General features: G+C 48.4%; 10 protein-coding genes across 10 annotated transcripts; 7 read left to right on the forward strand and 3 right to left on the reverse strand.

Annotated features, from left to right (window-relative positions):
- Nucleotides 1-240: 240 nt before the first annotated feature.
- On the reverse strand, nt 241-615 carry ATP20 (F1F0 ATP synthase subunit g; the record flags this gene model as incomplete). Its single annotated transcript, XM_024859853.1, has 1 exon — nt 241-615. One exon carries the CDS (start codon nt 613-615, stop codon nt 241-243), a length of 375 nt encoding a protein of 124 aa, XP_024712002.1.
- Nucleotides 616-1,268: 653 nt separating this feature from the next.
- On the reverse strand, nt 1,269-2,582 carry C7M61_004535 (uncharacterized protein; the record flags this gene model as incomplete). Its single annotated transcript, XM_024859854.1, has 1 exon — nt 1,269-2,582. The coding sequence occupies one exon, from the start codon at nt 2,580-2,582 to the stop codon at nt 1,269-1,271; it is 1,314 nt and encodes a 437-aa protein (XP_024712003.1).
- Nucleotides 2,583-3,518: 936 nt separating this feature from the next.
- C7M61_004536 (Elongator subunit) lies at nt 3,519-4,754 on the forward strand (the record flags this gene model as incomplete). The annotated part of the gene is made up of 1 exon (XM_024859855.1): nt 3,519-4,754. The coding sequence occupies one exon, from the start codon at nt 3,519-3,521 to the stop codon at nt 4,752-4,754; it is 1,236 nt and encodes a 411-aa protein (XP_024712004.1).
- A 1,065-nt stretch (nt 4,755-5,819) lies between these two features.
- On the forward strand, nt 5,820-6,602 carry C7M61_004537 (uncharacterized protein; the record flags this gene model as incomplete). The annotated part of the gene is made up of 1 exon (XM_024859856.1): nt 5,820-6,602. One exon carries the CDS (start codon nt 5,820-5,822, stop codon nt 6,600-6,602), a length of 783 nt encoding a protein of 260 aa, XP_024712005.1.
- A 1,181-nt stretch (nt 6,603-7,783) lies between these two features.
- On the forward strand, nt 7,784-9,712 carry C7M61_004538 (methylenetetrahydrofolate reductase (NAD(P)H); the record flags this gene model as incomplete). Its single annotated transcript, XM_024859857.1, has 1 exon — nt 7,784-9,712. The coding sequence occupies one exon, from the start codon at nt 7,784-7,786 to the stop codon at nt 9,710-9,712; it is 1,929 nt and encodes a 642-aa protein (XP_024712006.1).
- Nucleotides 9,713-9,735: 23 nt separating this feature from the next.
- Nucleotides 9,736-10,290, reverse strand: NCE4 (Nce4p; the record flags this gene model as incomplete). The annotated part of the gene is made up of 1 exon (XM_024859858.1): nt 9,736-10,290. The coding sequence occupies one exon, from the start codon at nt 10,288-10,290 to the stop codon at nt 9,736-9,738; it is 555 nt and encodes a 184-aa protein (XP_024712007.1).
- A 142-nt stretch (nt 10,291-10,432) lies between these two features.
- RAD1 (ssDNA endodeoxyribonuclease) lies at nt 10,433-13,702 on the forward strand (the record flags this gene model as incomplete). Its single annotated transcript, XM_024859859.1, has 1 exon — nt 10,433-13,702. The coding sequence occupies one exon, from the start codon at nt 10,433-10,435 to the stop codon at nt 13,700-13,702; it is 3,270 nt and encodes a 1,089-aa protein (XP_024712008.1).
- A 202-nt stretch (nt 13,703-13,904) lies between these two features.
- Nucleotides 13,905-16,352, forward strand: FGR29 (Fgr29p; the record flags this gene model as incomplete). The annotated part of the gene is made up of 1 exon (XM_024859860.1): nt 13,905-16,352. The coding sequence occupies one exon, from the start codon at nt 13,905-13,907 to the stop codon at nt 16,350-16,352; it is 2,448 nt and encodes an 815-aa protein (XP_024712009.1).
- Nucleotides 16,353-18,307: 1,955 nt separating this feature from the next.
- On the forward strand, nt 18,308-19,384 carry HEM3 (hydroxymethylbilane synthase; the record flags this gene model as incomplete). Its single annotated transcript, XM_024859861.1, has 1 exon — nt 18,308-19,384. One exon carries the CDS (start codon nt 18,308-18,310, stop codon nt 19,382-19,384), a length of 1,077 nt encoding a protein of 358 aa, XP_024712010.1.
- Nucleotides 19,385-21,253: 1,869 nt separating this feature from the next.
- On the forward strand, nt 21,254-25,740 carry ERG3 (C-5 sterol desaturase; the record flags this gene model as incomplete). The annotated part of the gene is made up of 3 exons (XM_024859862.1): nt 21,254-22,323; nt 23,051-25,126; nt 25,632-25,740. The coding sequence occupies 3 exons, from the start codon at nt 21,254-21,256 to the stop codon at nt 25,738-25,740; spliced, it is 3,255 nt and encodes a 1,084-aa protein (XP_024712011.1).
- Nucleotides 25,741-26,232: the final 492 nt, after the last annotated feature.

The raw sequence follows: 26,232 nt of genomic DNA on the forward strand, positions 1-26,232 counted from the left end.
GTTTATTGGTTATGTGAGATCGAGGAATTGAGGTTGTGCAAGTGGTGATACCAACATCCTACCTCAATGTCTGAACATGAAAATTCTCTATTTTCACCATTTCAAACCCTCAATTGCATAATTCAAATCTCTACATCCTATCTTACACTAGCTCAACGGACCTACATCTCATATGGTCTTGAATATATTACCGTCTAGGAAAACCCAATTATACAGAATGCAAAAGAGCAGCGGGCAGGCTCAGTGGTGCTCGGCGTGAGCAACAGGGTAGCCAAACAAGGATCTTCTGCCAATGATCTCTCCCACAGAGAAGAAAGCCAAAACGTGGATGGAGTAGATACCCAACTGAGACAAGTTCTGCTTGTTTGGCTGGAACTTGGTCACGGCCTCCAAAGCAGCCTTCTGCTCGGAAGGAGTCTGCAAGAACTTGACAAAGTTGTTGTAAACCTGCTTGAACTGGGCCTGGGAAGGAGGAGCAAGACCCTCCTGTTTGTAGACAATCTTGCCGACCTCGGCACCGACCTTACCCCAGTAGACGGCGCAGTTGGCGAGCAGGGTGGACTTGGCGACAGCGCTGTTGAAAAGACCGGTGGCCTTGGAAACGATGGCGGACATTGTGGATGTTGGTGGTTTGTTCAAGAAGTTGACTTTTTTCACGCGGTGAACCAATCGTGTGGAAGCGTGGGGGAATGTGCAGGCCCGAGTCCAAGGCCGGTCCTCGAGACGATTAAACGAAGGGAGATGTGTTTTTTTATTAATGGAGGTTGGTTGGCAATATTTGGTTTGAGATGACGGCAGGCTTTAATTTGGTTTTGATATTGCTGGGTGTTTTGGCGTGGAGTTATTGGACAAGCTGCGAACATGGCTGCAATGGCTGCAAAATCAGGGTGGTCCAATCTCGGAACCTCGGCACGGATTCTGGATTGGAATTGTGGTTGTTTTTGGATTTAGGGGATAGTTTGAGACGTGTGGTCTTTTGAAGGCTTCGTCTTTTGTTGATCATTTCGGGGATCGTGCTTTGAGGTATGTTCATTACCAGACTTCCGTCATACTGCTGGGCTGTAGTAGTGAAGTCAAATCATAGAGTACTTCCATCATTTGCATTAATGACTTGAACTTTGCCACATCCAACTAAAACTCATGTTCTTCAGATAAGATCCCGTTTAAAGTGCTCCTCACATTTCTATTAATGTCCACTTGAATCACACCCTCAATTACACAACTCACCCTTCCACCTACACTGACACCATCCATATCATTAGCATTAACTATAGCAGAACAACATTAAACCGGTCAGGCCACACCATGGGCGCCACAAGACTCCAGCCATAGAGCACGTAGCACACCCACGAACTGATGATCTTGATCCAGCTGGCAAAGTACGTTCTGCCCACAGGAATAAAGTCGCCCACGTCGTCTTGCTTGACGTTCACCGTGAGCAAAGTAGCCACGTACTGCGTGGCCAAGAAGAAGATGATGTGGAACAAGGTGTAGTTGTACTTGACCAGGTTCTTTTCGTCGCCAGGACCGTGCACACCGCTGTCTTCGTCGTACAAGTCGACCTGCTGAAGAGCGCTTTCGGGAAGAGATCCCTCGTTGACAGCCTGCTGGATCGCCTCGTATCTCATCTGGTTTCTCTCAGAGGGCTGGGACGAGACATGACTTTCAGAAACGCCGCCTTCAGTGTCGAAAAACGAGGCATTGGCCGCTCTGGTCGTGGTGTATGCCAAGGCCACAAAAGTGAACAAGGCACCAAGAACAACACTCAAGGTTCTGGTACCCTTAGAACGCACGAGCGGGTTGCACATCTTGTCGTCTGGCTCCGATACCACGGCACTGAGCACCAAGTAGGTGCAGTAGAACACCACCATGGATGCCTGGGCCAAGCCCGCGTTGGGGTTCAGCTCCTGGATGTTCTGGTTCACCGACATGCCTGAAATGATCAACGAAAGAATAAGGTTGATGGTGATAGCAGCCTGGTTCATGCTGCAGCCCTTCATGGCGAAAAACACGTACATGACGATGGTCAACACCAAGCTGGCCACGTACATGCTCAAAGTGCCGCCAATGAGGAGCTTCTTCCACAAACCAGCATTGTACTCGTCCTCACCTGTAAGCTCTTCAAGCTCAATTTTCTCTAAGCACTTCTCAGCCCAAGCGTGGGCAAAGTCCACAAGCAACACCAAGCCAATTCCCAAGAAGATCGTGGAGAAGATGATGGCTATGTGGTTGCCGTAGAAGACAAAGAACGAGTCGGGGATAAGCACAAAGTTGATGAAAATAAACAGAATCCACGCAAAGATCTTGATTTTCCAGCACCCGTTTTGGATCACCGCCCGCGGGTTCAGCGTGGACCGCACGTTCACCAAAAGTGCCGCCAATATAAGGTGCAACAGGCCTAGAGCCAAGTTGATTCTGTAGACCGAACTGAAACTGATGCACTGTTTCCCGTCGGGACCACAGCGGTTATTGATAAAGCCAAACGTGGCCTTTTCGAGCCTGTGCACAATGAACGGCGAGAGGGCAATCCACGAAATGATCGAGTTGAGCATGAGCAAAAGGCCATATGTTATTCTGGTCATGATCGCCGACGTGAATGTTCCACCTATCAGGGAACAAAACGCAGAGCATGCTGCTGCTCCAAAGCACGAAGCGAGGGTCAGCGCACCTGCTAGCGGTAGCGAAACTAGGGCACCCATTGAAAGTGGTAGTAGGTTGTAGTAGTTGATGATCACTGCGCGGAGGCAGGAACAGTGGAGTAGAAGGGTGATGAAGGGGGGAAAAGTGATTTTATATATATTGGATTGTTTCTTGATTTGATGGCATTATGTTGTAAGGAGGTATGGGCTCTTGTTGGGGAAATGGGGGTTTGAATGTTTGGTGGGTTGGTTGCTGAGTGGGCTTACCACTTATCGTTTTGCAACCATTGAGAGATGGCTACTTCTCAAATTCATCTTCCAGAGAAGGAAAGACAAAGAGGAACTAAGCAATCTACAAAAGAGTATTGCAAGAATGAAGAAAATGACATTTTATTGTTGTTTCGATCTGTTCACAAAATAGGTTACATTTGGAATACAAGGTGCTCTTTTGACATTACAGTGCGATTTGTAGCACAAACGATGAATGGTGATTTTGCAACCACCATAAAAATTGAAAGCGATTCTGATCTGAAGCGAAAGACAATACAATCTTCAAAAATGGGGCTGCCTCATCTCTATAAGAGCTCATCAAACAATTTTTATGACATTTTAGGTAACAAACCTGGGGTATGAAGAGCAAGTTCCCGAGACCGGCCCATTCAACATTTGTCAACATTCAAAAAAATAGCAGATTCAGTAGTATCTCGGATTTAAAACACAATGGCTAATTTTTTCAAAAACTCAATGACCTTTCTCCAAAACATATCCACTCTGACTAACCCAACCCAGTCGATACCAACCACCCTCCACCTACACCCGTGCACCACATACATTGGCCTCATCAGGCTCATCAGCATTATCAGATCTTCAACTCTCCAGATGTCCTTTCGTAAAAGATCAGAGCCGCTCATTCCGAACCGTGGATTGAATAGAGGTAATCCTCTAGTTCCAGGAAGAGCACCTCTTGGTGGCCGTGCGCCTCCAGGTGCTCCAATTGGTCAGATTCCTCAGGTTGCAAAACCCAAGAAGCCAGATACGATCGACATAGTTGCGGAAAACCCCGGTGTGAGACCGTCAGCTGCAAATTCAGAACCAACGGTTTCCACAGGTACCGCTGATCTAGACAAAATCATGCTCCACCAAGGCCTTCCATTGGGATCTACCCTTCTCATTGAGGAATCAGGAACCACAGACTTTTCGTCCGTTTTGCTACGAGCCTTTGCTACCCAGGGTATCATGCATAATCGTATAGAGAAAGACAAAGTTCACAGTCATGTCATCGTCGTGGGGGCCCCACAGACGTGGGCAAACAACTTGCCTGGTGAGTACAAGGGCAGCAGCAAAGAGCAGAAGAAGGCCAGGATCGCCTCGGACTCTTCGAAAGTCAGTGTGCTGAACATGGCAGACAAAGACTTGAAGATCGCCTGGAGATACGGCTTGAAGCAGCAGAACGTCCCAGAGGAGAACCAAACCAACTCCACCTTTGAGCATTATAATACCCAGTTTGACATCACGCTTCGCCTTGTTCCTGGCCCCAATCCTCAAGAAATGTCATTTGTGCCGTTGCTGAGTGACTTCAGAGCCATCATCTCGCAAATCAAGAGCATTGTCGAGTCGCAAATCAGAAATCTGCCTGCAAAGGTTGTCCGAGTGGTCATGCCCAATTTCCTCAACCCGTCGCTCTACCCGCCACAGGCCTCAGCATCTACATTCATCATCCCATTATTCCATTCCTTGCGGTCGCTTGTCAAGCAATTCCCGCAGAATTTGGCCTTGGTAGCTTCGTTACCACTAGACCTTTACCCCAGAGAGGGCGTTGTCACAACGTTTTTCGAACAGCTAGCAGATGGTGTGGTTCAGCTTGAGCCGTTCAACCGTGATTTGGAGCAGCTTATCGAGAAGGCATACAAAAACGAGCCGTCCAAGGTCCAGCACGGTTTTGTTCATGTCATCAAGGTCCCTGTGCTCTCCGCCAAGGGCTATATGATGATCCGCAATGGAGAGTTTGCGTTCAAAAACGGTCGTAAGAGGTTCGAAATCGAGGAATGGGGTATTCCCGTCGAGGACGAGGCCGGTGAGGAAGATAAACAAACAACCAAGAGCATCGACTTCTAGGACTTGCGGCTCTCCTCTTTCTCCACAAGTCTTTCCACGTCCTTCAGAAGCTTTTCCACAATACTTCGGAGCTGCGCTAGTTCCACGAGTGTCCTGTTTTGCGTGCTTTTAGTGTCTCTAAGCTGAGATGCCGTTGTTGAGAAGGTTGTCGCTACTTTGTCAAGGGCATTGGCCATGTGGGCAAGAACCTCCTGTGTCAGGGGCGAATCGTCCGTAGCTGAAGTTGATAGTTTAGGGGCGTCAGAAAACGTGACGCTGTGTTTTGTTGGACTGGACTGTGGTTCCAGGGTCTTTTGTCTCTTGTCTCGGAAACCCTGCTCCAATTGAGCAATTTGTCTTCTTCTGTATGGCGATCCGCTTCGCCTGATTGGGGAAATCGACTTCAGCACTTGCGGTGGAGAAAGGTGTTTTTTGGGAGAGTTCATGGAAAACGGAGGAGTTTGATCTGTCTGTGTTGCTGCAGATGAAGATGCCTGTGCGTAAGCGACGCGGATGTCTCATTTCGCAGCCACATAGAAGAAGACGTTGGGGCATGAAGGATTGTTGATTTGCAGAAATTGGAAATTGTATTGGAATGTTTAGTTCCTCATCAGGGGCGTTGATGTCGAAAAATTCTTTAAATTGGGTTGACAGGTTGATGCGTTCAAGACTATGCTTAATGCTGCAGGCGCCAAGTGCTTCAATCTATGCGAATTGCAGTAATGACTTCAAGACTTTAACTGGCAATTGTGCTCAAAAGAGAATGTCATTGATACGTTTTCAGATCTCCCTCAATCCCTGATTCCCTTATTAATGGACTTCCTTTCTGCCGAGTTACCATGATTTACTCAATGTCTCAGACCCTGTCAATGAGGTCAAACCTGACGCACCTACCCAAACCCTTCATCCCACCCCAATCAAACATATCATCAAATTCACTATACAATAGATACAATTCTAGTTTCTACCGGCTACCATCCCCGGGGTGGCACAGTAGGAAGATCCCCGTAGAGGCGTGCACCCGTGCACCACTCTCTATCTATATTGAGCGATATCTTTTCTGTCGATCCTACTACTGATTGTATCATGAACTGGTTGCTTTCGGTGCTACTAGCTGCTCTTTTTGCGGTCCAGGCACGTGCGTTCGACTGCTCTGTCAAGGAGCTCCAGCCATACGATCTCAACGGCTTGAAAGGCGTCTACACGTCCTCCATAACCAAGAAAACGCCTCCTTCTGAGTCCACCATCGAGTGGCTGATTGGCGTCTGTGAAGACCTCGGACTGGTCCAGAGCTGCTCGCCTGACTCTGATGTATGTGGAAAGACCACCGTGAAAAACGACGGCAAGAGCTTGTTGACCGAGATTTTCGAATTCAAGTTCACTCCTTCTACGGTTGTCAAGACTTTGGGAGAAGACGGCAAGGAGGGCTTTGCCGTGGAGTACCACGATGTGGAATGGAGCGACCAGAAGCTCAATGCCAACTTGTTCTTCAAGTGTGTGGATGCCAAGGATGCTCAGAAGGAGTTTGAGACTCGGTGGGAGAACAACCTTCTCCTGGCCACTTTGAAGACCGACAAGGCTTGCGCCAAGGCGGGCAGAAAGCCCAATGACGGCGGACGCGTGGACACCGGCGAGTCGTGGGGATGGTTTACGTGGATCTTCATTTTCATGGTGCTTTTCCTCAGCATCTACATCATTGGCGGAGCGTGGTTCCAGTACAACAAGGGCAACTCGATTGACTTCCAGTCTGCATTGAAGGAGGTGTTGGAGAACTTTGTGGACCTTTTGCGTGGCTTGCCGGTATTTATTAAGGAGATCATTGAGAAGTTCACGAGGAACAACAACAGAGGCGAGTACAGCGCCGTCTGATGCGGCCCTGCCGCTGCCTAGGTCCGCAGGATATGTGTAGAATACAAGTTACTGAAAGAGAGTTGTAGAATGGGGTTTGGAGGAGGGAAGTATGGCAACTCGAGGGATATGGCAGGGTTTACCGTGAACTGCTCTGAATGGAGATTTCAACAGTATTCGGTAACTCTTGAGTCATTAGCCAGCTTAAATTCCATTCCGTCGTTTTCCGAAATATCTGATTTTGTCCCTGGTATACGCTTCGAAGCGTGCATCAGTGAATGGCTGCAAATGGCCAAGTGCCATTAACCTTCCTCTAAACAACTTCCTGTTGAATTTGTCACTTTACAATTTTTGCTCCTCGGTCATTTGGAAATGAACTTAACCGTGAAAGTCTTAATGACTCAGCAATTTGAGTTTCACTTTCGTGAGTGGTCTATGGTGATGACGTGATACCATGAGACATGAGGTAGCGTCCACACTCAAAGGATGAGTAATATGCTAATATGGTGACGTTTTCAAGGTTTATCCAGCAATTTGTAAATGAAGAGTCAATTCGATATACAGTTTGATTGGCCAATGTGACTCTATGTATCTGATGTTCCACCCACTGGCTTATCTTGCCCGTGCACTCTAAAAGAATGGCTGCAAACGACCATACCAAAAGATGCAAGTTTCACCTAATTTTTTTAAACCAATGAAGAAAAATGACTTTTTCAAACAAAAACTATGTATTTTTCATCATTTGCCTCATTTGCCCTCCAAAATGACCGTATTGTGGAAGTATCACATTCACTATGGAGCGAAAAGAGTCAGCGCTCACCACCCATAGACCACACTGTTACACCTATCCAACGAAACAAATGTGAAGTTTTAAATGACAGCCAAGTTTTGTCACTTTTCCTATGATATCAATTTACACTTCGCCTACCGTAGATTCGCTTTATCTTCCTTAACCTAACCCTCAAAACAGCCACTGCTGTAGACCTCAGTATGGGTGCAAACGGCCAGTACAACCCACCACCCTGTCCACCCACGCCCTCCACAAAAAATAAAAAGCCCAAAATCCCACAAACCCAATCCCAACTTCAAAAAAATCACCAACTTTCGAACTCAAAAATCGCCGCCTCTCCACCACCTCTTAGCCTGGGGACCTCCCACCTGCGCATCAGAGTCACTCGCACTCATCTACATCCTCCACCATCATGTCCACCGTTCTTAGCAAAATCCAGGCGCTCCAGCCCGGAGAACGGTTCTGCTCGTTCGAGTTTTTCCCGCCCAAGACAGATGCCGGCTTCAGAAACCTCCTTGCCCGTTTGTCCCGTATGATGGCGCTCAATCCGCTCTTTCTTACCATCACCTGGGGTGCTGGAGGCTCCACCTCTGAAAAGTCCTTGGACTTGGCCGCCACATGCCAGAAGGAGCTTGGCGTGACCACCGTGTTGCACTTGACGTGCACAAACACCAACAAGGAGATCATCGAGGATGCGTTGAAGAGAGCCAGGGAGGCTGGCATCAAGAACATCTTGGCCTTGAGAGGCGATCCTCCTAGAGCCGAGGAGTACTGGACGCCAAACTGCGATTTTAACAGCGCCGTGGACTTGGTGAGGTTTATCAGAGAACAGCACGGCGACTACTTTTGCATTGGTGTGGCTGGATACCCAGAAGGCCATGTGGAGGGTGCTGATGCGCTGGACCAGGATCCTCGCAAGGACTTGCCGTACTTGATCGAGAAGGTGGAGGCTGGAGCTGATTATGTGGTGACACAGCTCTTCTTTGATGTTGACAAGTTTGTGGCGTACGAGCAGTTGCTCCAGGAAACACCCCAGTTGAAGAACATCGTGCTAATACCCGGCCTCATGCCCATCACCACGTACCGGGTTTTCATCAGATCCACCCGTCTCTCGCACGCCAGCGTGCCCAAGGCCATTTTGGACGACTTGGACGCCCACGCCAACGACGACGATATGGTCAAGGTGATCGGTTTGGACGTTTTGACCAAGATGATTCTGGAAATCGACGCCAGAACAAACGGACGGGTCCGTGGCTACCACTTCTACACGCTCAACTTGGAGAAGGCCGTGGCGTCCATCATCAACAGGCTGCCGGTGTTGCAGAACATGATTCCTCACAACCAGCTGGTGCAGCACGACGATGCCATAGCGTCGGATTCCGACGACGATTTGCCTGTGGTGCCGCAGAAAAACGGCAGAAGAAAGTCGTCTGTCAACGAGAACCTGGTTGCTGTGCCTGGCGTTGCAGAGGCCAAGAGAGCTTTGGTTTCTAAAGCGCTTTCCAAAGACCCCAAGGCAATTGTGGATATTTCCACAGGCAAGGGCGCCTTGGGCAAAGACGCCACGTGGGACGAGTTCACCAACGGTCGTTTTGGTGACTCGAATTCGCCCGCCTACGGTGAAATCGACGGTTACGGGCCCAACTTGAAGCTTCATTCGAACAAAGAGGTGGAGGAGACCTGGGGCGAACCCAAGAGCGTCAGCGATATCACCAAGATTTTCGTCGACTACCTCTCGAACAAAATCAACGTTTTGCCTTGGGCTGACAGCGAGCTTTCGCCCGAGACCGCATTGATCCAGGAGGAGCTCTTTGAGCTCAACGAGAGAGGCTGGTTCACGTTGGCATCGCAGCCAGCCGTCAACAGCTGCTCGTCCCGTGACAAGATCTTGGGCTGGGGCCCGCCAAACGGGCACATTTTCCAGAAATCGTTTGTGGAGTTCTTCATTCCCAAAAAACAGTGGCACGACGACTTGTTGCCCCGTCTTGCATCCCAGGTTGACGACAAGACCATCACATACTACTGTGGCGATGCCAGCGGCCACATTTCGCTGAACTTACCGCTCAGCATCGGCAAAAACAGCAACTCCAAGCTGGCGGTGACCTGGGGCGTGTTCCCGCTGAAAGAGGTGTTGCAGCCCACCATCATAGACTATGAGTCGTTCAAGGCGTGGAACGAAGAAGCGTTTTTGTTGTGGCTCGAGTGGGCCCGCTGCTACAGGAAAGACAGCGCCTCGTTCCAGTTGTTGAACGACATCTACAGCTCGTACTACTTGGTCAGCTTGGTGCACCACAACTTCACCGACGAGTTCGTCTTGTGGACCACTTTGCTCAGCGACTGACTACACACACACAAGCTCTGAACTCAGCCCCCGCCGAGCTGCCGCTCCATTATATCTATGTACTTTTCCACGACGCCGGCATTGAGCTGCTGCACTAGCGGCAGACTCTCGTCGTGTCCCAAATAGTTGCAATGGCGTGCCGTGAGACACACCACCCCGTTATACACTTTGGTGCCTGCTTTCACCGAAAGCTTGCCTCCGAGCGGTATCGGTAGCGGTGTGCCTGTGTGGGACGCCTGTGGATGAAGAAAAGGTAGCTTATCGACCTCGATGCCGTAGAAGTAGTTATCGTGGGAGTCCTTGAGCGTGAGCTTGAACGTCGCCGATGCAGACATCTTTCTGTTGACCTCCTCGGGCGATTCGTCCAAGTCGATTCCGTAAATCACCGGTCGGCTCACGTGCTCCATGCGTTCAAACGGTGCTCGATTCGGGTTATGGTAGTATTTCCATTCCTCCAAGGCCTTTTCCTTCGATTCAGACACGTCTTCGATAAACACGACAAAACACGTCACGTCCTGCGGTAGCACAGACTCGCCTTTACTGGCGTAATCGGCTACTTTGAATTCTGTTTCCACCATGTAGTAGGTCCACCATGTAGTAGGAGTTGGTGATAATGCGGGAGATATCACCAAATCAGTGCACCCGCAACTACACCTTTTGGAGGCCAATTGATACAGCAATTGAGCCTGGGATCGCTCCGTTTTTGAAAAAAGCTTTCACATGTCGCTGTTGTTTGTGCCTGAGGACGAGGAATACGACGATAAAGCAGAAACGCTCTTTGTTCCAGATGACCATGAGCCAGACCACATTGTCTCAGAACTAGAGCAGAAAGATAAAGCAGAGGAGATCGAAGCCGAGTATGTGGAGCCCGAGAACCAGCCGGAGATATCGGAAGAACGCACCAGAGCCCATTACGCTAGGGCAATGGCCCAGGACGATGAGGGCTCTATACCTGTGGTAAGAGAGGAGAAAGCAGAAGTGACTGCGATCTACGAGTCCAGGGAGGTCTGCTGCCTGCTTCCTTTGGGCTTTTATCAGGAGATTGTGGAGAACATGTTGGCAAAAGACGGGCTTCTTATTTTGGGAAGAGGCCTAGGGTGTGAGGTGATTACTGCCAATTTGCTCTATGCGCTTAGTCTGCCGTCGGTGACGCTAGAACGGGGCAAAACGGTCACGAAAAAGAAGAGTTTGGTCATTTTGCTCGGCGCCGGCGAGGAGGAGATCGTCAAGTTGAACGACCTTTTGGTGGAACTACGATGGTTGAATGCGGTAGCGGGAAACGATACAGAAAACGAATTGGAGCCGGCGCTTCGGGTCGTCGGAGGCTCCGACCTTGCTAATACGAATAAGCGTCGTGACATGTACATGAAGGGAGGCGTTCTCAGTATTAGTTCAAGGATCTTGGTGGTGGATATCCTTTCTGGTATTCTTAAACCGCTGGACATTACGGGCTTCTTTGTGCTCCACGCTGAAAAAATCAGGGAAACGCTGAACGATTCGTTCATCATCAACTTGTACAGGGACCAGAACGATTGGGGTTTCGTCAAGGCTATATCTGACGAGCCTGAGTCGTTCACAGGGTTCACGCCTTTGGCAAGCAAGCTCAAGTACCTCCGAATGAGCAATGTGTTTCTCTGGCCTCGGTTCCACGTTGAGGTGACTTCGCTGTTGATGCTCAGGTCGTCCAAGCAGAAGATGAGAAGCACAGTGACCGAGATCAACGTCAAGTTATCGAAAAAAATGGCCAAGATTCAAACGGCAATTTTGTCGTGTTTGACTGCATGTCTTCAAGAGCTCAAGAGACACAACCCCACTCTAGATACGGATTACTGGGATGTGGAAAATTTGCATGATACTGATTTCGTCACACGAGTGAGACTCTCGCTTGAGTCCCAATGGCACAGAATATCGTGGACGTCCAAGCAGCTCGTCTACGATTTGGGCACACTTAAGGAGCTTTTGGCAAGTCTACTTCGAGACGATTCGCTTTTGTTCTACCAGCGTGTTCAGGGAATTGTCGATACGAACATTCGATCGTCAGGAGCAGGCACCATGAATGCCACAACCATGAGTCCCTGGCTTATGATGGACGAAGGCACAACCATCACGTCATACGCTAAAGAGCGTGCTTTAGGAAGAGTGACAGTGGCCGCAGAAGCTGCCGAAGAGGGCCAGGAGGCCGCCGAGGTATCCAGAGAAAAAACCGAGGTCTACAATTTGGAGGAGCTTCCGAAATGGGAACAGTTGGTGTTGCTTGTGGACGACATTATTCACGAACGGTCTTTCGACAACACCAAAACGGAGGGACCAATTCTCATTATGTGTTCGTCACTGAAGACCGCCCAGCAATTGAGCTCCATCTTATCAAAGGCTAAAAAGAAGGTTCACGAGCCTACAGGGCGTAAGTGGTTCTCGTGCAAAGGTTATATGGTGAGCAAGCTCCGGGAGTATCTACAATGGAAAGAGCTCATTTCGTTGACCAAAAGGCTCAATACCGAGTTGGTCGAGAAGGCCAATGAGGACAGCCGGGAAGGCACCCCGGACTCTGCTGCTGACGAAAAGCTCAACACCAGTAAGACGTTTACTAGAGGCAACAACGTTCCTCGAAGCAAAAGAAGAAGAACCCGTGGAGCAGCTGCGGTTGCAAATGTGGCGAGATTGCACTCTGGAAGCGACTATGAAAAAACTGCCGGACCGGTGGACTTAGAGCAGGATATCGTCGACCGCTTGGAGCAGGATGTGAAAGAGGAGTACGATAGCAATGACGAGCTTGAGGAGCCAGAGTTGGTGGAGGAGAAGGAGCACGATGAAACTGCCGAGGACACATTCAGAAACTTCTACGCTGAAGCCGAGTCTCCACACATAAGAACAGCAGCCATCAATTTGGAGCATATCGAAAAGTACAACCAAGTCATCATCGAAACCTACAACGACAAGACCAACGAGACATTGCTCCAGGAGTTGTGTCCGCTGTACATCATCATGTACGAGCCGGATCTAGCATTCATCAGGCGTGTGGAGGTGTACCATGCCACCAATGCCAATGTTGAGCCCAAGACCTATTTCATGTACTACGGCACCTCTGTCGAGGAGCAAACACACTTGATGAGAATCAGAAAGGAGAAGCTGGCATTCACCAGTCTCATCAGAGAAAAAGCCAATTTGGGCAAGCGTTTTGCTGGAGAACAAGAGAACTGGAAGTTCCATCTTCGGAAGCCCCAGGTGGTGAACACCAGAATAGCTGGAGGCGCCAAATTCCGCACGGAGGAAGACGAGATGAGAGTTATTGTGGATTCTCGAGAATTCCGCTCTTCGCTACCAAACTTGCTTTATAGAGTGGGCATCCAGGTTATTCCGTGCATGCTCACAGTGGGTGATTATGTGGTATCGCCAAAGATCTGTGTGGAGAGAAAGTCGATTCCCGATTTGATTGGATCTTTCAAAAGCGGCCGTTTGTACCAGCAGTGTGAGCAGATGTTCCGCCACTACGAGCTTCCCACGCTTTTGATTGAGTTTGACGAAAACAAGTCCTTTTCGTTTGAGCCATTTGCCGAAATTCGCCCGCCGGGGTTCAAAGCGACCAACCCGATCGCCAGCAAGATTTCCAAAAAAGAGATCCAGCTGAAAATCACGGAGCTCCTCATTTCCTTCCCCAAGCTCAAGGTGATCTGGTCATCTTCGCCATACGAAACCGCTCAGATCTTCCTAGAACTAAAGGCTAGTCAACACGAGCCCGATGTGGAGGAGGCACTTGCCAAAGGCGTCAATCCTGCTATCTCAACCAACGAAGGACCTCCCATGTACAATGACGACGCCATTGATCTTCTCCAGAGCATCCCTGGCATAAACAATGTCAACTACACTACGGTGATTCTGAGGATCAGAAACATCAAGGAATTTGTGTCGCTCAGCAAAAAAGACCTCCACGAAATGCTAGGAGAAGAAAACGGCAACAAGGCTTACAATTTCGTGAACCGGTATGTACGGTGAGATAACGGTGAGATAACGGTTATTTTTTAGGCTATCAGGGTTTGTTTTTTTCGGAGTGCTTATAGCTTGCAGCAAGCGAAGAGACCCCGCGATCAGGTATATTTACCTTTTGTCAAATTGGGTGCGAAAAACTGATGCACCCTGTCATCTATTGACACCGATTCCGGACAGACACCTACTCAACAGACCATTTTAAAGAGCCATGTCTCGAAACAGGGTACCTACGGGGCCAAGGTTTCAGTCTTTGGCGTTGGACAAGGCGGGAAAATCGAAATACCGCTACCTAGAGTTCAAGTACTTGTACTTTCAGGTGCAGAAGCTTATCCACAAGAAAGTGGTGCTTAGTTTGAAATATGAGCAGATGAGGACACCCGAGATCAGAACGGCTTTGATAAAGCCTATAGTACAGAGGTTGGTGGAGATAGCCAAACTTTCTTCCTTGCAAGCTGTGTTTAATGGCCAGGTCTCTGGCGCTCAATTTGACATTTTTGATACCCCACAGTTTGCTCCAGTTTCTTATGGCTCAGTGCAATCAGAATCTCAAAATTTAGGCTCCCAGGGCCCTAACGCATTGTCGTCGAGCCTTATATACGTGCTTTTGCTTCTACGGTACGAGTTCATGATCCAGATGGAGAGCAACTTTGTCATGTACGACTTACTCCTGACCAAGGCCAATATCTGCGAGGTTTTGGCAATCAGAATGCTTCGAGAATACCGCTCAGATAGCCGCATCAACTTGTTGTTTGTCAATCCAATGGGACTCCGGCATGGCCACGAGGAAAACCAGATCTTGAAGGACACGAAGCATTTGGACAGTTTCAACACGCTCGAGCTTTCCATTCTCACTAAATCCAAGAAGTTTTTGTCGCAGCCTGTTATCGTTCACATCATGGAGCGGATCTACAATGGTGAGCTTATTATCATGGAACAGGCAGGTGGTCAGGAGAACAGCTGGCTTGGGATCTTAGGAGGGTCCAATGCACAAAAGAAGAACGACTTTGAGCTTCCGACTGTTCCAGAGGAGCAGGAGTCCGAGAAGAACATTGTCGATTACAAATACAACAAGGTCACGTTGAAGAAGGTGGTGTTCCGGTCCCACATTGTGCCGAAGTACCAGTCCATCGTGATCAACCTCAAATATGCATTCCTTACGCTCCTCTTCTTTATCCTTGTTCTTCGACACAAAGAGCATTGGACTGTTGAGGTTGGCGAGACGGTGTTCAGCAAGTTGTTCTCGTTTTTGTTCTGGTCAGTTGCGCTCAGTTTCAACTTTGATAATCTCCAGAAGCTTCTTCATATCGAGTTCAAGTTTCTCAAAAAGATCGTGTGGACTTACTTTGACTTGTTGATTGTGGCACTCATTGACGTTTCTTTCGTGCTTCGAGTGCTACTTGGCCTTGGGAAAATAGACGCTACAGTCTACTACAATTTCTTCAGCTTGATTCCCATTTTGCTCTTCCCCAGGATGCTTTCGGTGTTCAACAACTACGAGTTCTTCAACATGATGATCTTGTCGTTCAAGAAGATGTCGCTTTACATGATAGCGATGTTTTCGCTCTTCGTGTCGCTCATCTTCGGCTTCTTCTTGTGCTTCATTAGTCTCACGATAGACTTGACCGTGTACGAGGTTGCATTTAGCATGTTGAAGCTTTTCTTTGGCTTCACCCCAGCTGTATGGGACAACTGGAACAGATACAACAACTTGGGCAGGGTTGTTCAGCTTGCCTACTTGTTTTTGGTGCAGTTCATCGTGGCAACCATCCTTGCCATTGTGCTTAGTAACGTATTCACGGAGGTGACGCTCAAGAACAAGGAGGAGTTTGAATACATCAAGACCACCAACCTCATCATCTACCTCAAATGGGGCAAGTTGAACTATTCGAAGGACCCGCAGAGGTCACCGTTCTTAATTGTGTTCAATGGAATCGTGAGTGTCTTCAAGATGCCCACCATCAGCATGATCTACTTGTATGAGATTCTCGTCAAGGACAACAAACGGCTTTTGCAGAAGCAGCAGAAGGATCTCAAGCATTTTACTTTCCTAAGCAAAGAGGACGATTTCTACGCAGATAGCGATATGGTTATGGCTGGACAAGCCCATGATGACGATTCAGACGTGAGCACACTTCGCATGAATTCCCGGAGAGGGTCACATTTTGCCATGCCACAGAACACCAACGGGGTTGGAAGAACCATATCGCATGCATCCAATGCCGTGATTTTCGGCGCCCAGGACGACAATCGTACCCATGCCACGTCGATCCCACGGCATCTCATTCCAAAGTACTCGATCAACACTTTGGGAGGATTGCGTAACGCTTCGGAGGACCTGGCGTTCCTTGAGGATTTTCTAGGCAAACGGTACGGCAATTACGGCAAGAAGCGGCGCAGAGTGAGAAGCAGAGGAGTCAGCGGAGAGAGCAGGCCCAAGAAGCGGCTGCAAAAGGCCGATTTGGCAGCTGTGATGGACAAGCTCAACCAGCTCGAGGCGATGATATACGGAGGCGACGGGCGGGTCAGTCTGGAGTATAAGAGCGGTGGAGAAGATATGTACGATTTAACTGAAGCCTTGAGTTGCGACAGTGATCCTGACAACAGCGACAATAGCGACGACAGTGATATGTCGAGGAGTCTGTTTGGCACGATATAATAATATAGCATTGCATTGGTGGTCCTTTACTAGTGAAGTTAAGGTGGATTGAGTGCGGTGATAAGGCCGATAAGGCTCACCAAGGCTACCACTATAAGACCCTACGATCTACTACTCTAAGGCTATGACGGACCAAAAACGTGCATCCGTGTCCCACATGCTTCTAGAAATGACCCAAAAAGGAATACTCCTGAAAATCGTCCCCTTTCATGCTCATTCCGTGCCGTCCGTCTGGAACGCTTTGGGTGTGTAATGTAGCAAATGGCTGCGAATGGCTCCAGTGAGACCGGGTTCGGCTATTGCTCAAAGCGCCCAAAAGGGTATCAAAGCCATCGGGTGAAACACAAAAAACCGTGGAAGGAGGGGTGAAGTGAAATGACGGCTGGAGGGAAAAGTTCGGTGGAATTGAATTTTGAATATTTGGGTTGGTCCTGGTGGCCTAGCTTCTAGAGGATATTCAGTGAATCAGAGCCAATGGAGATAAGAAGGGCTGCCGCAAAAGGCCATACAAAATCTCACAAAACTCCATGACGCTGCCATGGAAGCCGACGGCACCGGTTTGCACAGTCCGGTCATCCACTTACGTCCATTATCTATGCTCATCTTGACTGGCTGCAACACTGATGTCTTATCAGCAACGAGCAACAAAAAGCACTTATGCTCTAGGTTTTATGGAATGACGAAATTTCCATTCTAAGCGTAATAAGCTTATTCTATGCTTAGCAATTTGCTTTCATGCTTATCATGCTTAGCTTTTGTAGAAGGGCTCGATCCGGTCTCGGAGCAAGCCACAGCATGCTCCTTTAGGACACCCTCCAAAGTAACTTTCTAGATACACAATAGAGTTTCGGAGCCTGACCGAGCAACCAGGCCGTTTGCTTCTAAGTCATCCAAACTCTATTTGAGCCTTCACTGTCTATTTGATGGAAAGCCACCATTTCGCAGCCGAGGAAGTCTCCAATGGCACCAGCTCAATGCATTCCAAACACCGCCAACAATGCAATCCACAAACTCCAAATCAAGCGAATCAAAAGAATCTCAAATCCGCCTCACCACGTCAAATGCCGCTGCCTATGGCTGCACATTGCTTTTCTGTCAAGTTTAAGAGCCTCTGCGTCCTTGTCTCGCGCAAATATGCCTATTGGGGCACTTGTGTCCACGCCCTGGCGGTTTGGCGAATGGAAAGGGCCCATTTTGATCTGACAGATGGAGATGATCTACAAGAGTGGTTTTGGCGGATGAGAATGTGAGAAAAACGTTCAAGGTGGAATTCGTTTTACTGATTGCGGTTTGCCTGAATGCCGTCGTGCCTGTCTTTGTCTGTCTTTGTCTTACTATGTGTCCAGGCCGTATCGCTTATTCAGGTAAGGCCTGCTCACTAAGGCAGGCTCACTAAGACCTCACATGTTTGCAGCCACGCCAAGCTGGAGATAAGCAGCGGAGAAAGTCCGTAGCCGTCAAATACCAAAAATCAACAACCCTTCAAAAATTAGAACAACCACTAAAAACAAAAAACCACCCACCCTCTCCCTTTATTGTATTTCACCGCAGCCCCACTGGCTGAGATGCCTGGGCCGATTCGCACCCTCTCACATGTTGCACCCATTCGTACCACCGGCCCAAAACACCAAGACGAACCACTGAAAAACAAAAAAACTACAGAATCATGGCGGAAATACGGCCCCTTTTATACTTTTCTCTTTTATTTCTTTTTCCGTGCCTGTGGGGTTTTTCCACCCCGGCTCATGTGGATATGCTCATCAGTAATATCTGCCTTCCTAGTGGCCCATTCCCCCCGCGCCAGACGACCGTTTTCTTCTATTTAAGCACCCTCTTCCCTCGCTCTCACATGAGAAAAGAAGCACCGACTTCATAGAAAAAAAAAAAAAAAAAAGCACCCACCACCCCACCACCAATATTCCTTTTTCTCCAAAATCACCGTCAAAACATCGTCCATGCCTCACAACACCGGCCCAGAGAATATGCCCATGCTCGACGTGCCCAATAACCATATCCAGATTGGTGGCAGAAAGTCCAAGTTGGCGGTAATCCAGCTGGAGATCGTCAAGGCCGAGATCGAACGCCACCACCACCACTTGAACTGCCTGGTTTTGGCGCTTCTGACGTTGGGCGACAAGATCCAAAACAAGCCGCTCTACTCGTTTGGCGGAAAGCTGTTGTGGACGAAGGAGCTCGAAATCTTGCTTTTGGAGCCCGTCGACGAATACCCAAAGTTGGACTTGATTGTCCACTCCTTGAAGGACATGCCCACCAACTTGCCCGATGAGTTTGAGTTGGGTTGCATCTTGGAGAGAGAAGACCCCCGTGATGCCCTTGTCATGAAGAAGGGCTCTCCTTACAAGAACCTCAGCGACTTGCCCAAGGGCGCTGTTGTCGGAACCTCTTCCGTGCGTCGTTCTGCCCAGCTCTTGAAAAACTACCCCCACTTGCGCTTCCAGGACGTCCGTGGCAACATCTACACCCGTTTGTCGAAACTCGACGACCCAGAGAGCCCTTACGAGTGTCTCCTTTTGGCCGCCGCCGGCTTGATCCGTCTCGGCTTGGAACACCGCATAGACGTGGCCTTGGATGCTCCTGAGATGTACCACGCTGTGGGCCAGGGCGCCTTGGGCGTGGAAATCAGAAGAGACGACTTGGTTGTCCAGCAAGTTTTGAGCAAATTGGAACACAAGCCTTCGGCCCTCCGCTGCACCGCCGAGAGATCGCTAATGCGTATCTTGGAAGGCGGCTGTTCTGTTCCTTTGGGCGTCAGCACGAAATACGACGAGGAGACCCAGCAGCTCGACTTCAAAGGCATCATTGTCAGCCCCAACGGCGAGGAGTACGTGGAAGGCGAGGTCAAGGGCTTCGTTTCCAACAAAGCCGAAGCCGAGGAGATTGGCGAGCAGCTCGCCCAGATCTTGATCGCCAAGGGCGGCAGAGACATCTTGAAAAGCATCAACTACGAAAAAATCAACCAGCGGCCGCTGAACGGAGCCCCTGGCACCGCTCCAGCCACCAACGCTATTTAAACGAGCCACAGGCTCCCTCGTGGAAGCTGACCGCTCGGCTTTCATTAATTGCATAAATCTGCACGGCAGGCTTCCCCAGCCTGTGTCGTTCAACGGACTGGCGACCCCCACATAGAGCCGGTCCACCTTGCATTATTGACTTTCTTCTTAACGTTTATTTGGGATTCTTTACTATGGAATCGTGTGTATTAATGACATCATAATGATCGATGAGTGTATTGTAGACTGCTTTGAAAGAGGTGGGTAAAGTGAGGTTACAGGAAATCCTGGAGATGTAGAGCCTGGAGATGTGGAGATGCAAAGCCTGGAGATGCACCGATGAGACTAAAAAAGCCCTCTAAAAGTGCATGGATACGATTTTTTCAACTGATGAGCAGTATATGGATTAGTATAGGATCGAAGGTGCTTTAGGTAAATCAAGCGAGATTACACTAGCCCAAAATATTAAAGTGTTTCTGAAAAAGCTTATTTATTTCTAGACCTCTTATGCTTAGTGGTTGTCATGGAGAGTCAGGGGAACATGCATCTCGGTTACGAGGCACCCAGTTAGGTGCTAAACGGAAGCTAGTCACATTGCATTTTTATGAATTTTGATAAAGTAAGGGTGAAAACGGTAGAGAAGTGACTAAACCTACGAATCTTATAAGAAAACTGAATATTTTTTTGGAAAATGAGGAACACATTTATCTGGTTTATACTCATCGATCTAACAGATACACCATCAGAGATAGTGAACTAAAGTTCTGACATCGGGCCACTTTGAAACTAAACTTCTGCAACAACAAACAAACAAAAACCTAAAAGCATAAACTACCCAAAAGCATGAGCTTATTTTAGTTTCAACAAACAAACCACGAACATGGCATTACCTGCGCTTCTCAGCCTACAACCTATACCGACATCCCTCATGCAATCCCACAAAACATCCACTACAGACCGTCAAAACCGTCCAATCAAAACCTCCCCATTTCACCTAAAGCCTCCCCATACTCCCCAGCGGTCACCTGAGCTTTTCCAATTCCCATTCTGTGCTTCTTCATTGGCTTTGCAGAAACAGGCCATTTTGCAGCCAAACGAACACGCCTTCCCAATCGGGAAGGTCAAGTCAGGGGCATAACGGCAATTTCATCATCTGCAAAAGTGACCTTTTGAATATCTGAAAAGTTGCCACCTCCGGTTCCACCGCTTTGTGTCTCAAATCAATAATTGCTGTGCATGGGTGGGTTGGTCGAGGAAGGGCCTACACCAACTGCTCCAAGTTTTAAAATTTAATCAGAAAAATCGTTCACCTCCATCACCCTATCTCTATAAAATATAAAAATATCAAAAAATCAAAACATCAAATAATCCAAACTCTCCGTATACGAATCTCCCTGTCAGCGCATGGCGCCAGATCAAGGTGCTTTGTGTACGCATGGCAACGGATTTCAGGGTGTACGGGTGTCCGATATTAATTAGATGTCTACAGTGAAGGCCGCATGGGGCCACGCCTCGTACACGCCGGAATGGGCCCAGAGATGGCAGAGATAGTGGGCTGACAGGTCACGTGGACAGATGCACGTGACCACCAAAATTCTTCGGAATCCGTCCGGGCCGACGTCCGCCGGAGAATTGGGCCCCCAAATCGGATGAACATCAACTTAAAGAGCCTGGGTTCATGGGCGTTCCACCGGAATCATGTCCCTCCCCCGTCGGAACGGGGAATTTCAGGACAACCAGGGGCATCTCGGGACCTGCACACAGGCGGCCCACCACCGAGTCGGACGATGCTCGTTTAGCTCGTTTCTAAACGAAAAAACGCACCCATATACCCGCCAGGCCTGAGTACTTATAACCCACGCTTTTCTTCCAAAGTTCGCCAAAACCCCAATGGATCTCGTGTTGGAAATCGCAGACTCCTTTGTCCTCGATAAGCTCTACGCCAAGGCCTTGCCCAAGGACGGTGCCGTGGCTCAGTACTTCAATAGCCATTTTGGTTCCAAAAACGCAACCACAACACATGGCATCCCGGCTCCAGTGACCTACTTGGCCTCCATGGCGGGTAAGCTCCAGAGAAAAGACGAGGTCTATGGTCACTTCCCACAGTTCTTCGATTTTGACGAATATACCCACGCGTCGATGCTTCTGAGAAGCAACTTGGTGCGTGAGTTCTTGTCCATCTTTGTTATCACGGCGGTGTTTGGATGGCTCTTGTACTTTTCCGTGGCGTCGCTTTCGTACTTCTTCGTGTTTGACAAGAAGATCTTCAACCACCCTCGTTTCTTGAAGAACCAGGTGTCGTTGGAGATCTACAGAGCCTCCACGGCTATCCCAGTGATGGTGCTTCTCACGGTGCCCTTCTTCTTGGCCGAGCTCAACGGCTTCTCGAAGTTGTACTTTTCAGTCAACGAATCCACAGGCGGCTGGAAGGCCATTTTCTTGCAGTTCCCCTTTTTCATTCTTTTCACAGACTGCGGCATCTACTTCATCCACAGATGGCTCCACTGGCCCTCGGTCTACAAGAAGTTGCACAAGCCCCACCACAAGTGGATCGTGTGCACGCCCTTTGCATCCCACGCCTTCCACCCTGTTGACGGCTGGTTCCAGTCGTTGCCATACCACCTCTATCCATTGGTGTTCCCCTTGCACAAGGTGTCGTACCTTCTTTTGTTCACGTTTGTGAACTTCTGGACCGTCATGATCCACGACGGCCAGTACATGCTGAACGACCCTGTGGTGAACGGTACCGCCTGCCACACGGTGCACCACTTGTACTTCAACTACAACTACGGTCAGTTCACCACCTTGTGGGACCGTTTGGGCCGCTCGTACAGAAGACCCGAGGACTCGTTGTTCGCCAAGGACACCGACAAGAGCGCCGAGGAGAAGGAGTGGAAGGAGCAGACCAGAAAGATGGAGGCCATCAGAGGAGAGCTCGAGGGTAAGGATGACGACAGGGAGTATGGGAATTAGGGAGGAATGCTGACTACGGTTTTCTTTAGCCACAGCAATTTCAGAGAAACACTGGACTGGACCGGCAGACAAAAGCAGGACCACTGATAAGCGGAGTGCCCCGGTGGTGCTAACATGGGATATGGCTCATGCGGATTTTTATAAAGGCGTCGGAAAGGCGGAGGTTCTTTCGATGGTCAGACAATGCCGATCAGAACTAATATTCTGCTGATGGGGGTTTCTAGCCTCGGTCGGTAGATCAAAGGAGTATGTATTCTATTCCATGAAAGGCGACAAACAGCGACGAGTGTCGAGGCCCGACAGTGGCATCCGACAATCTGCTGTGGCAATTTAGACTTTACGATAATTACGATTGCTTTGGATGTGAGTGTAGCCAGTGGTTGTACCACTTGGATAAACATAAGGGCAAAAAGTAACTGGCAGAGGCGATCCATGGTTAGTAGTGTTCAAGAGACTGAGTTTTCAGAAACTAGACGACCATCGATCACCCTGGTACCTCCCGAAGAGGAAGGCACAGCTTGTACAAGACAGATAATTTTGAATAGTTTTTGAATGACCCCTCTGGTTTCACTTGCCTTCTACAAAAATTGCTTCATATCCGCTGTGATGTGCCATTATCGCATGAAGTCGATAGTTTAGCTCTGTTCTTTGTCTGCTGATGAAAAGGTTAATCCAGAAATTCAAAAAGTTTCGAAAAGGGACCGAAAAGTCTAGAAAGTCTGAAGAGACCGAAAAGTCTGGAAAGTCTGAAAAGACCGAAAAGTCTGGAAAGTCTGAAGAGACCGAAAAGTCTGAGAAGACCGAAAAGTCTGAAGAGACCGAAACGACCAAAAAGACACACCTTCCGTTGAAACTAGATACTACATTCGTCTTCCAAAACTTGGGAGGTGATGGTCGGCGGATAGCAAGTGAGTTTGGAAGCGAATTGGATGGACCCTGGTATACGTTTCAAGAGGTTTGTTGCAAAATCCACGACAATTTTGTAAAAGTCACCGAGCTACACTTTGTGGCATCCGAAGAGCACCTTGATGACGTAGGTGGAGTTTTAAAGGAAGCACGACTCGAGAACGGCGTTGCATCGTTTGGTTCGGGCCCCCATCCGGAGAAGTTGAAAGCTGTTTTTGAAGTTCGTCAAACTTTCATCACATTCGACTGGTGTTCTTATGAAATGCCCATGCCGATTATTGGTGGCTGCTTCATAGCAATGGGAGACGACAGGGAGATACTTCTAGGCCCAAAGTTCCCGATGACTCACCTGGTTTTTGGAGTTGGGTCAGAGTTTACCTCTGAATCGAAACACAGCATCCGTAAAGATGTTTCTGTAACTCTCAAGGCCGACTATGCAAAGCCCTCTTGGTTCACCCAAAGAGAGTATCATCGAATTGTGACACCCGGAACGGCCATTCCAGACATTCTCCTTTTACAGCTTCAGGTCGATCTGAATTCTGCCATGTCCTTCAATCTCTTGAGAATACTGATTGAGCTTCAGGAATTCACTTGTGTGTGGAGGCATGGGAAGTTTTACAAGGAAGTGAGGAACAAGACTTTGCTTGAGAATGAGATACATGACTTTCTTCCTGCTTCTGGAACACCATTCAAGATTCCAAAGAAAGTGTACGACTGTAAATTACCCGAGGTGGGTCCCAGTTTCTCATGCCAAGGGTTCACAAGAAGCTATGGCTTGAAAACGCACATCACACTCTGCAGCAAAAGCCACCCCGAAACCGCTTTGGAGTCGTTTTTCGAGTTGAATATGGCGGAGGTGAAGGCTGAGCGTATCAAGCAAAGCGATGCTACCAACGACGAAAGGTATCTTGGGCGAAGGGCCGATGTTCCAGAGCGCTACCTCATGAGAAGCTTTGAGCTTAATGCCGAGATGAAAGGCATTTTGGAGACATATCGCAAATGTTTCAGCAAGCCAGAACTCTCTGGATATCTGCTTCGATTATGGCAATGTGGTACTCGGGCGGTATTGTACTTGGGTATGGAAGCCTCGGCAGGTTGGAAGCCAAGAGAGAAGATTGAACGCAACGATTGCTTTGAGGCAAAGCCAGATAGAAAAGGGACCCACCTTGCCGTAAAAATAATAGACCGGCCCATCCACGGCGGCGAAAGCTCAACTACTAAAAAACCCTATCTTGCAGTGTGTATGATGCACGGCAAACAGGTTGCTGGAAACCTCTCGAATATCGATTTTGGAAGATTCCAAAGAGCATCTTGCGTTTCTTTCTACTCCATAGGAGATGAGCAATTCCCACTAGCAGTTTATCTTGGCCGGCCTGCTGGTGGTCACTTTGAAAGGCAGTGTAGGTGGAACGATACATTTCTTGCGACCCCAGGAACGAAACTATGTGATGTGTTTGATATCAAGTTTGTGCTTCCGATAAGCTTCGAGGAGGCCCAAAGAAATGGCTTGAAGCGAGAAATCTTGTTTCATCTACAGCGGATCGAAATTCGTTATATCAACCGTGAATGCCACAGTGGTTGTAATCACAAAAGAGAGACACTTTTGCTCAGTAAGGATCTCAGATACCAGAGAGGTTGTGGTTTTCTGTGGAGATCATTCCAAGATGAAGTTCCCGGCAGTCCTCATGCTCGTGCCATTTCCATCCCTGCTCATGTCTTCGATATCAGCATTCCAAGGGACGTGAACCTGTTTCTGATGGAAATGTCTTACTCCCGCAGCACCAAGTTGAAAGGAACATTGTTCTTTTCTTTGTTGGGACGCAACTACGAATTCACCTGGTCCTCGATACTACTAGTTACCGAGCCGGATGACACAATCATTCAGTGAGAATTACCGAACAGCTATGTCCGGCTGCCATCCTCGAGAGACCACAGTAGGATAAATGAAGCGATGGTGTTTTATGAAGAGAAGAGAAGGAGAATAGGTTTAAATGAAATATGGGGAATACTCTTTGAGATGTGATGGCTCAATGTGGTACAAGAAAAGGAGGGATCGGATGGCCGATTCTTTGAACACTTCCGTTTGATCTCTCTTATAACCTGCTTACTGCTTAGTGTTTTTGATTGTGAAAGGTATTATGGCATTATTGTGCTTTTTGCTAAGCCGCTACACCTAGGCTTACAGTGTATGTTGAATCCTGGCTGGATATCTCAGCACCTCCACACTAGAAGAATACCTGCCAAACTGGCTTGTATTAAAAGAGCTTTCTTTTATCGGTGGATTCGTTACAGCAGCTCTCGTCTTGGTTTGCGAGTATTTAATTCCCCCTTTTTGATGGAAAGAAAAGGAAGAGAAGACGGAGAAGAGAGAGAATAAAAAAAAAAAAAGCGACAGAGACGAGAAGAACAAATGGCAAAAGCCACGGAAGCAGCAGCAGCAGCAGCAGCAGCAGCAGCAGCAGCAGCAGCAGCAGCAGCAGCGTCAGAGGGCAGGCTGAGCGAGAGCATGTCGAGCTTCTACTTCATAGATGAAGCCCTCACTTTGTTTAATGTTTGATTTTGTTTCGGAGGTGCCAGTGAGGCGAATGTAGGCTTTCGGAATCAGATAGGGGACTAGTTGTGTTCTTCTTCTTATTCCTATGCCTCTTTTAGTAATCTTGTTGTCGTTCACAACACTGAACGGGGAACCATTTATATCCCAGAATACCCCCTGGAACCATCCAAGAGGAATTCATGATAGTTTCAACGGAAATGATGGCACAGTTGATCCATTAAGTTTATTAGTGCTCCGCTTTCTGAAGCTGCCCTTGTTTGTTGATCACTCATAGGAACCGAGAACTAGAGGTGAGCTCCTCAGCCCAAAACTCTGTCCACTAGATTGCTTTCTTGAATTGAATTGAACTTTTTTAGCCTAGAATTCTCAATATAATTGACTTCATAGCTTCTTTTACTAAATTGAGTGCTTTCTCGGAATGCTGGACACCAGCCAT

This window comes from Candidozyma pseudohaemuli, assembly GCF_003013735.1.
Source record: "Candidozyma pseudohaemuli strain B12108 chromosome Unknown scaffold00015, whole genome shotgun sequence".
NCBI lineage: Eukaryota > Fungi > Ascomycota > Pichiomycetes > Serinales > Metschnikowiaceae > Candidozyma > Candidozyma pseudohaemuli.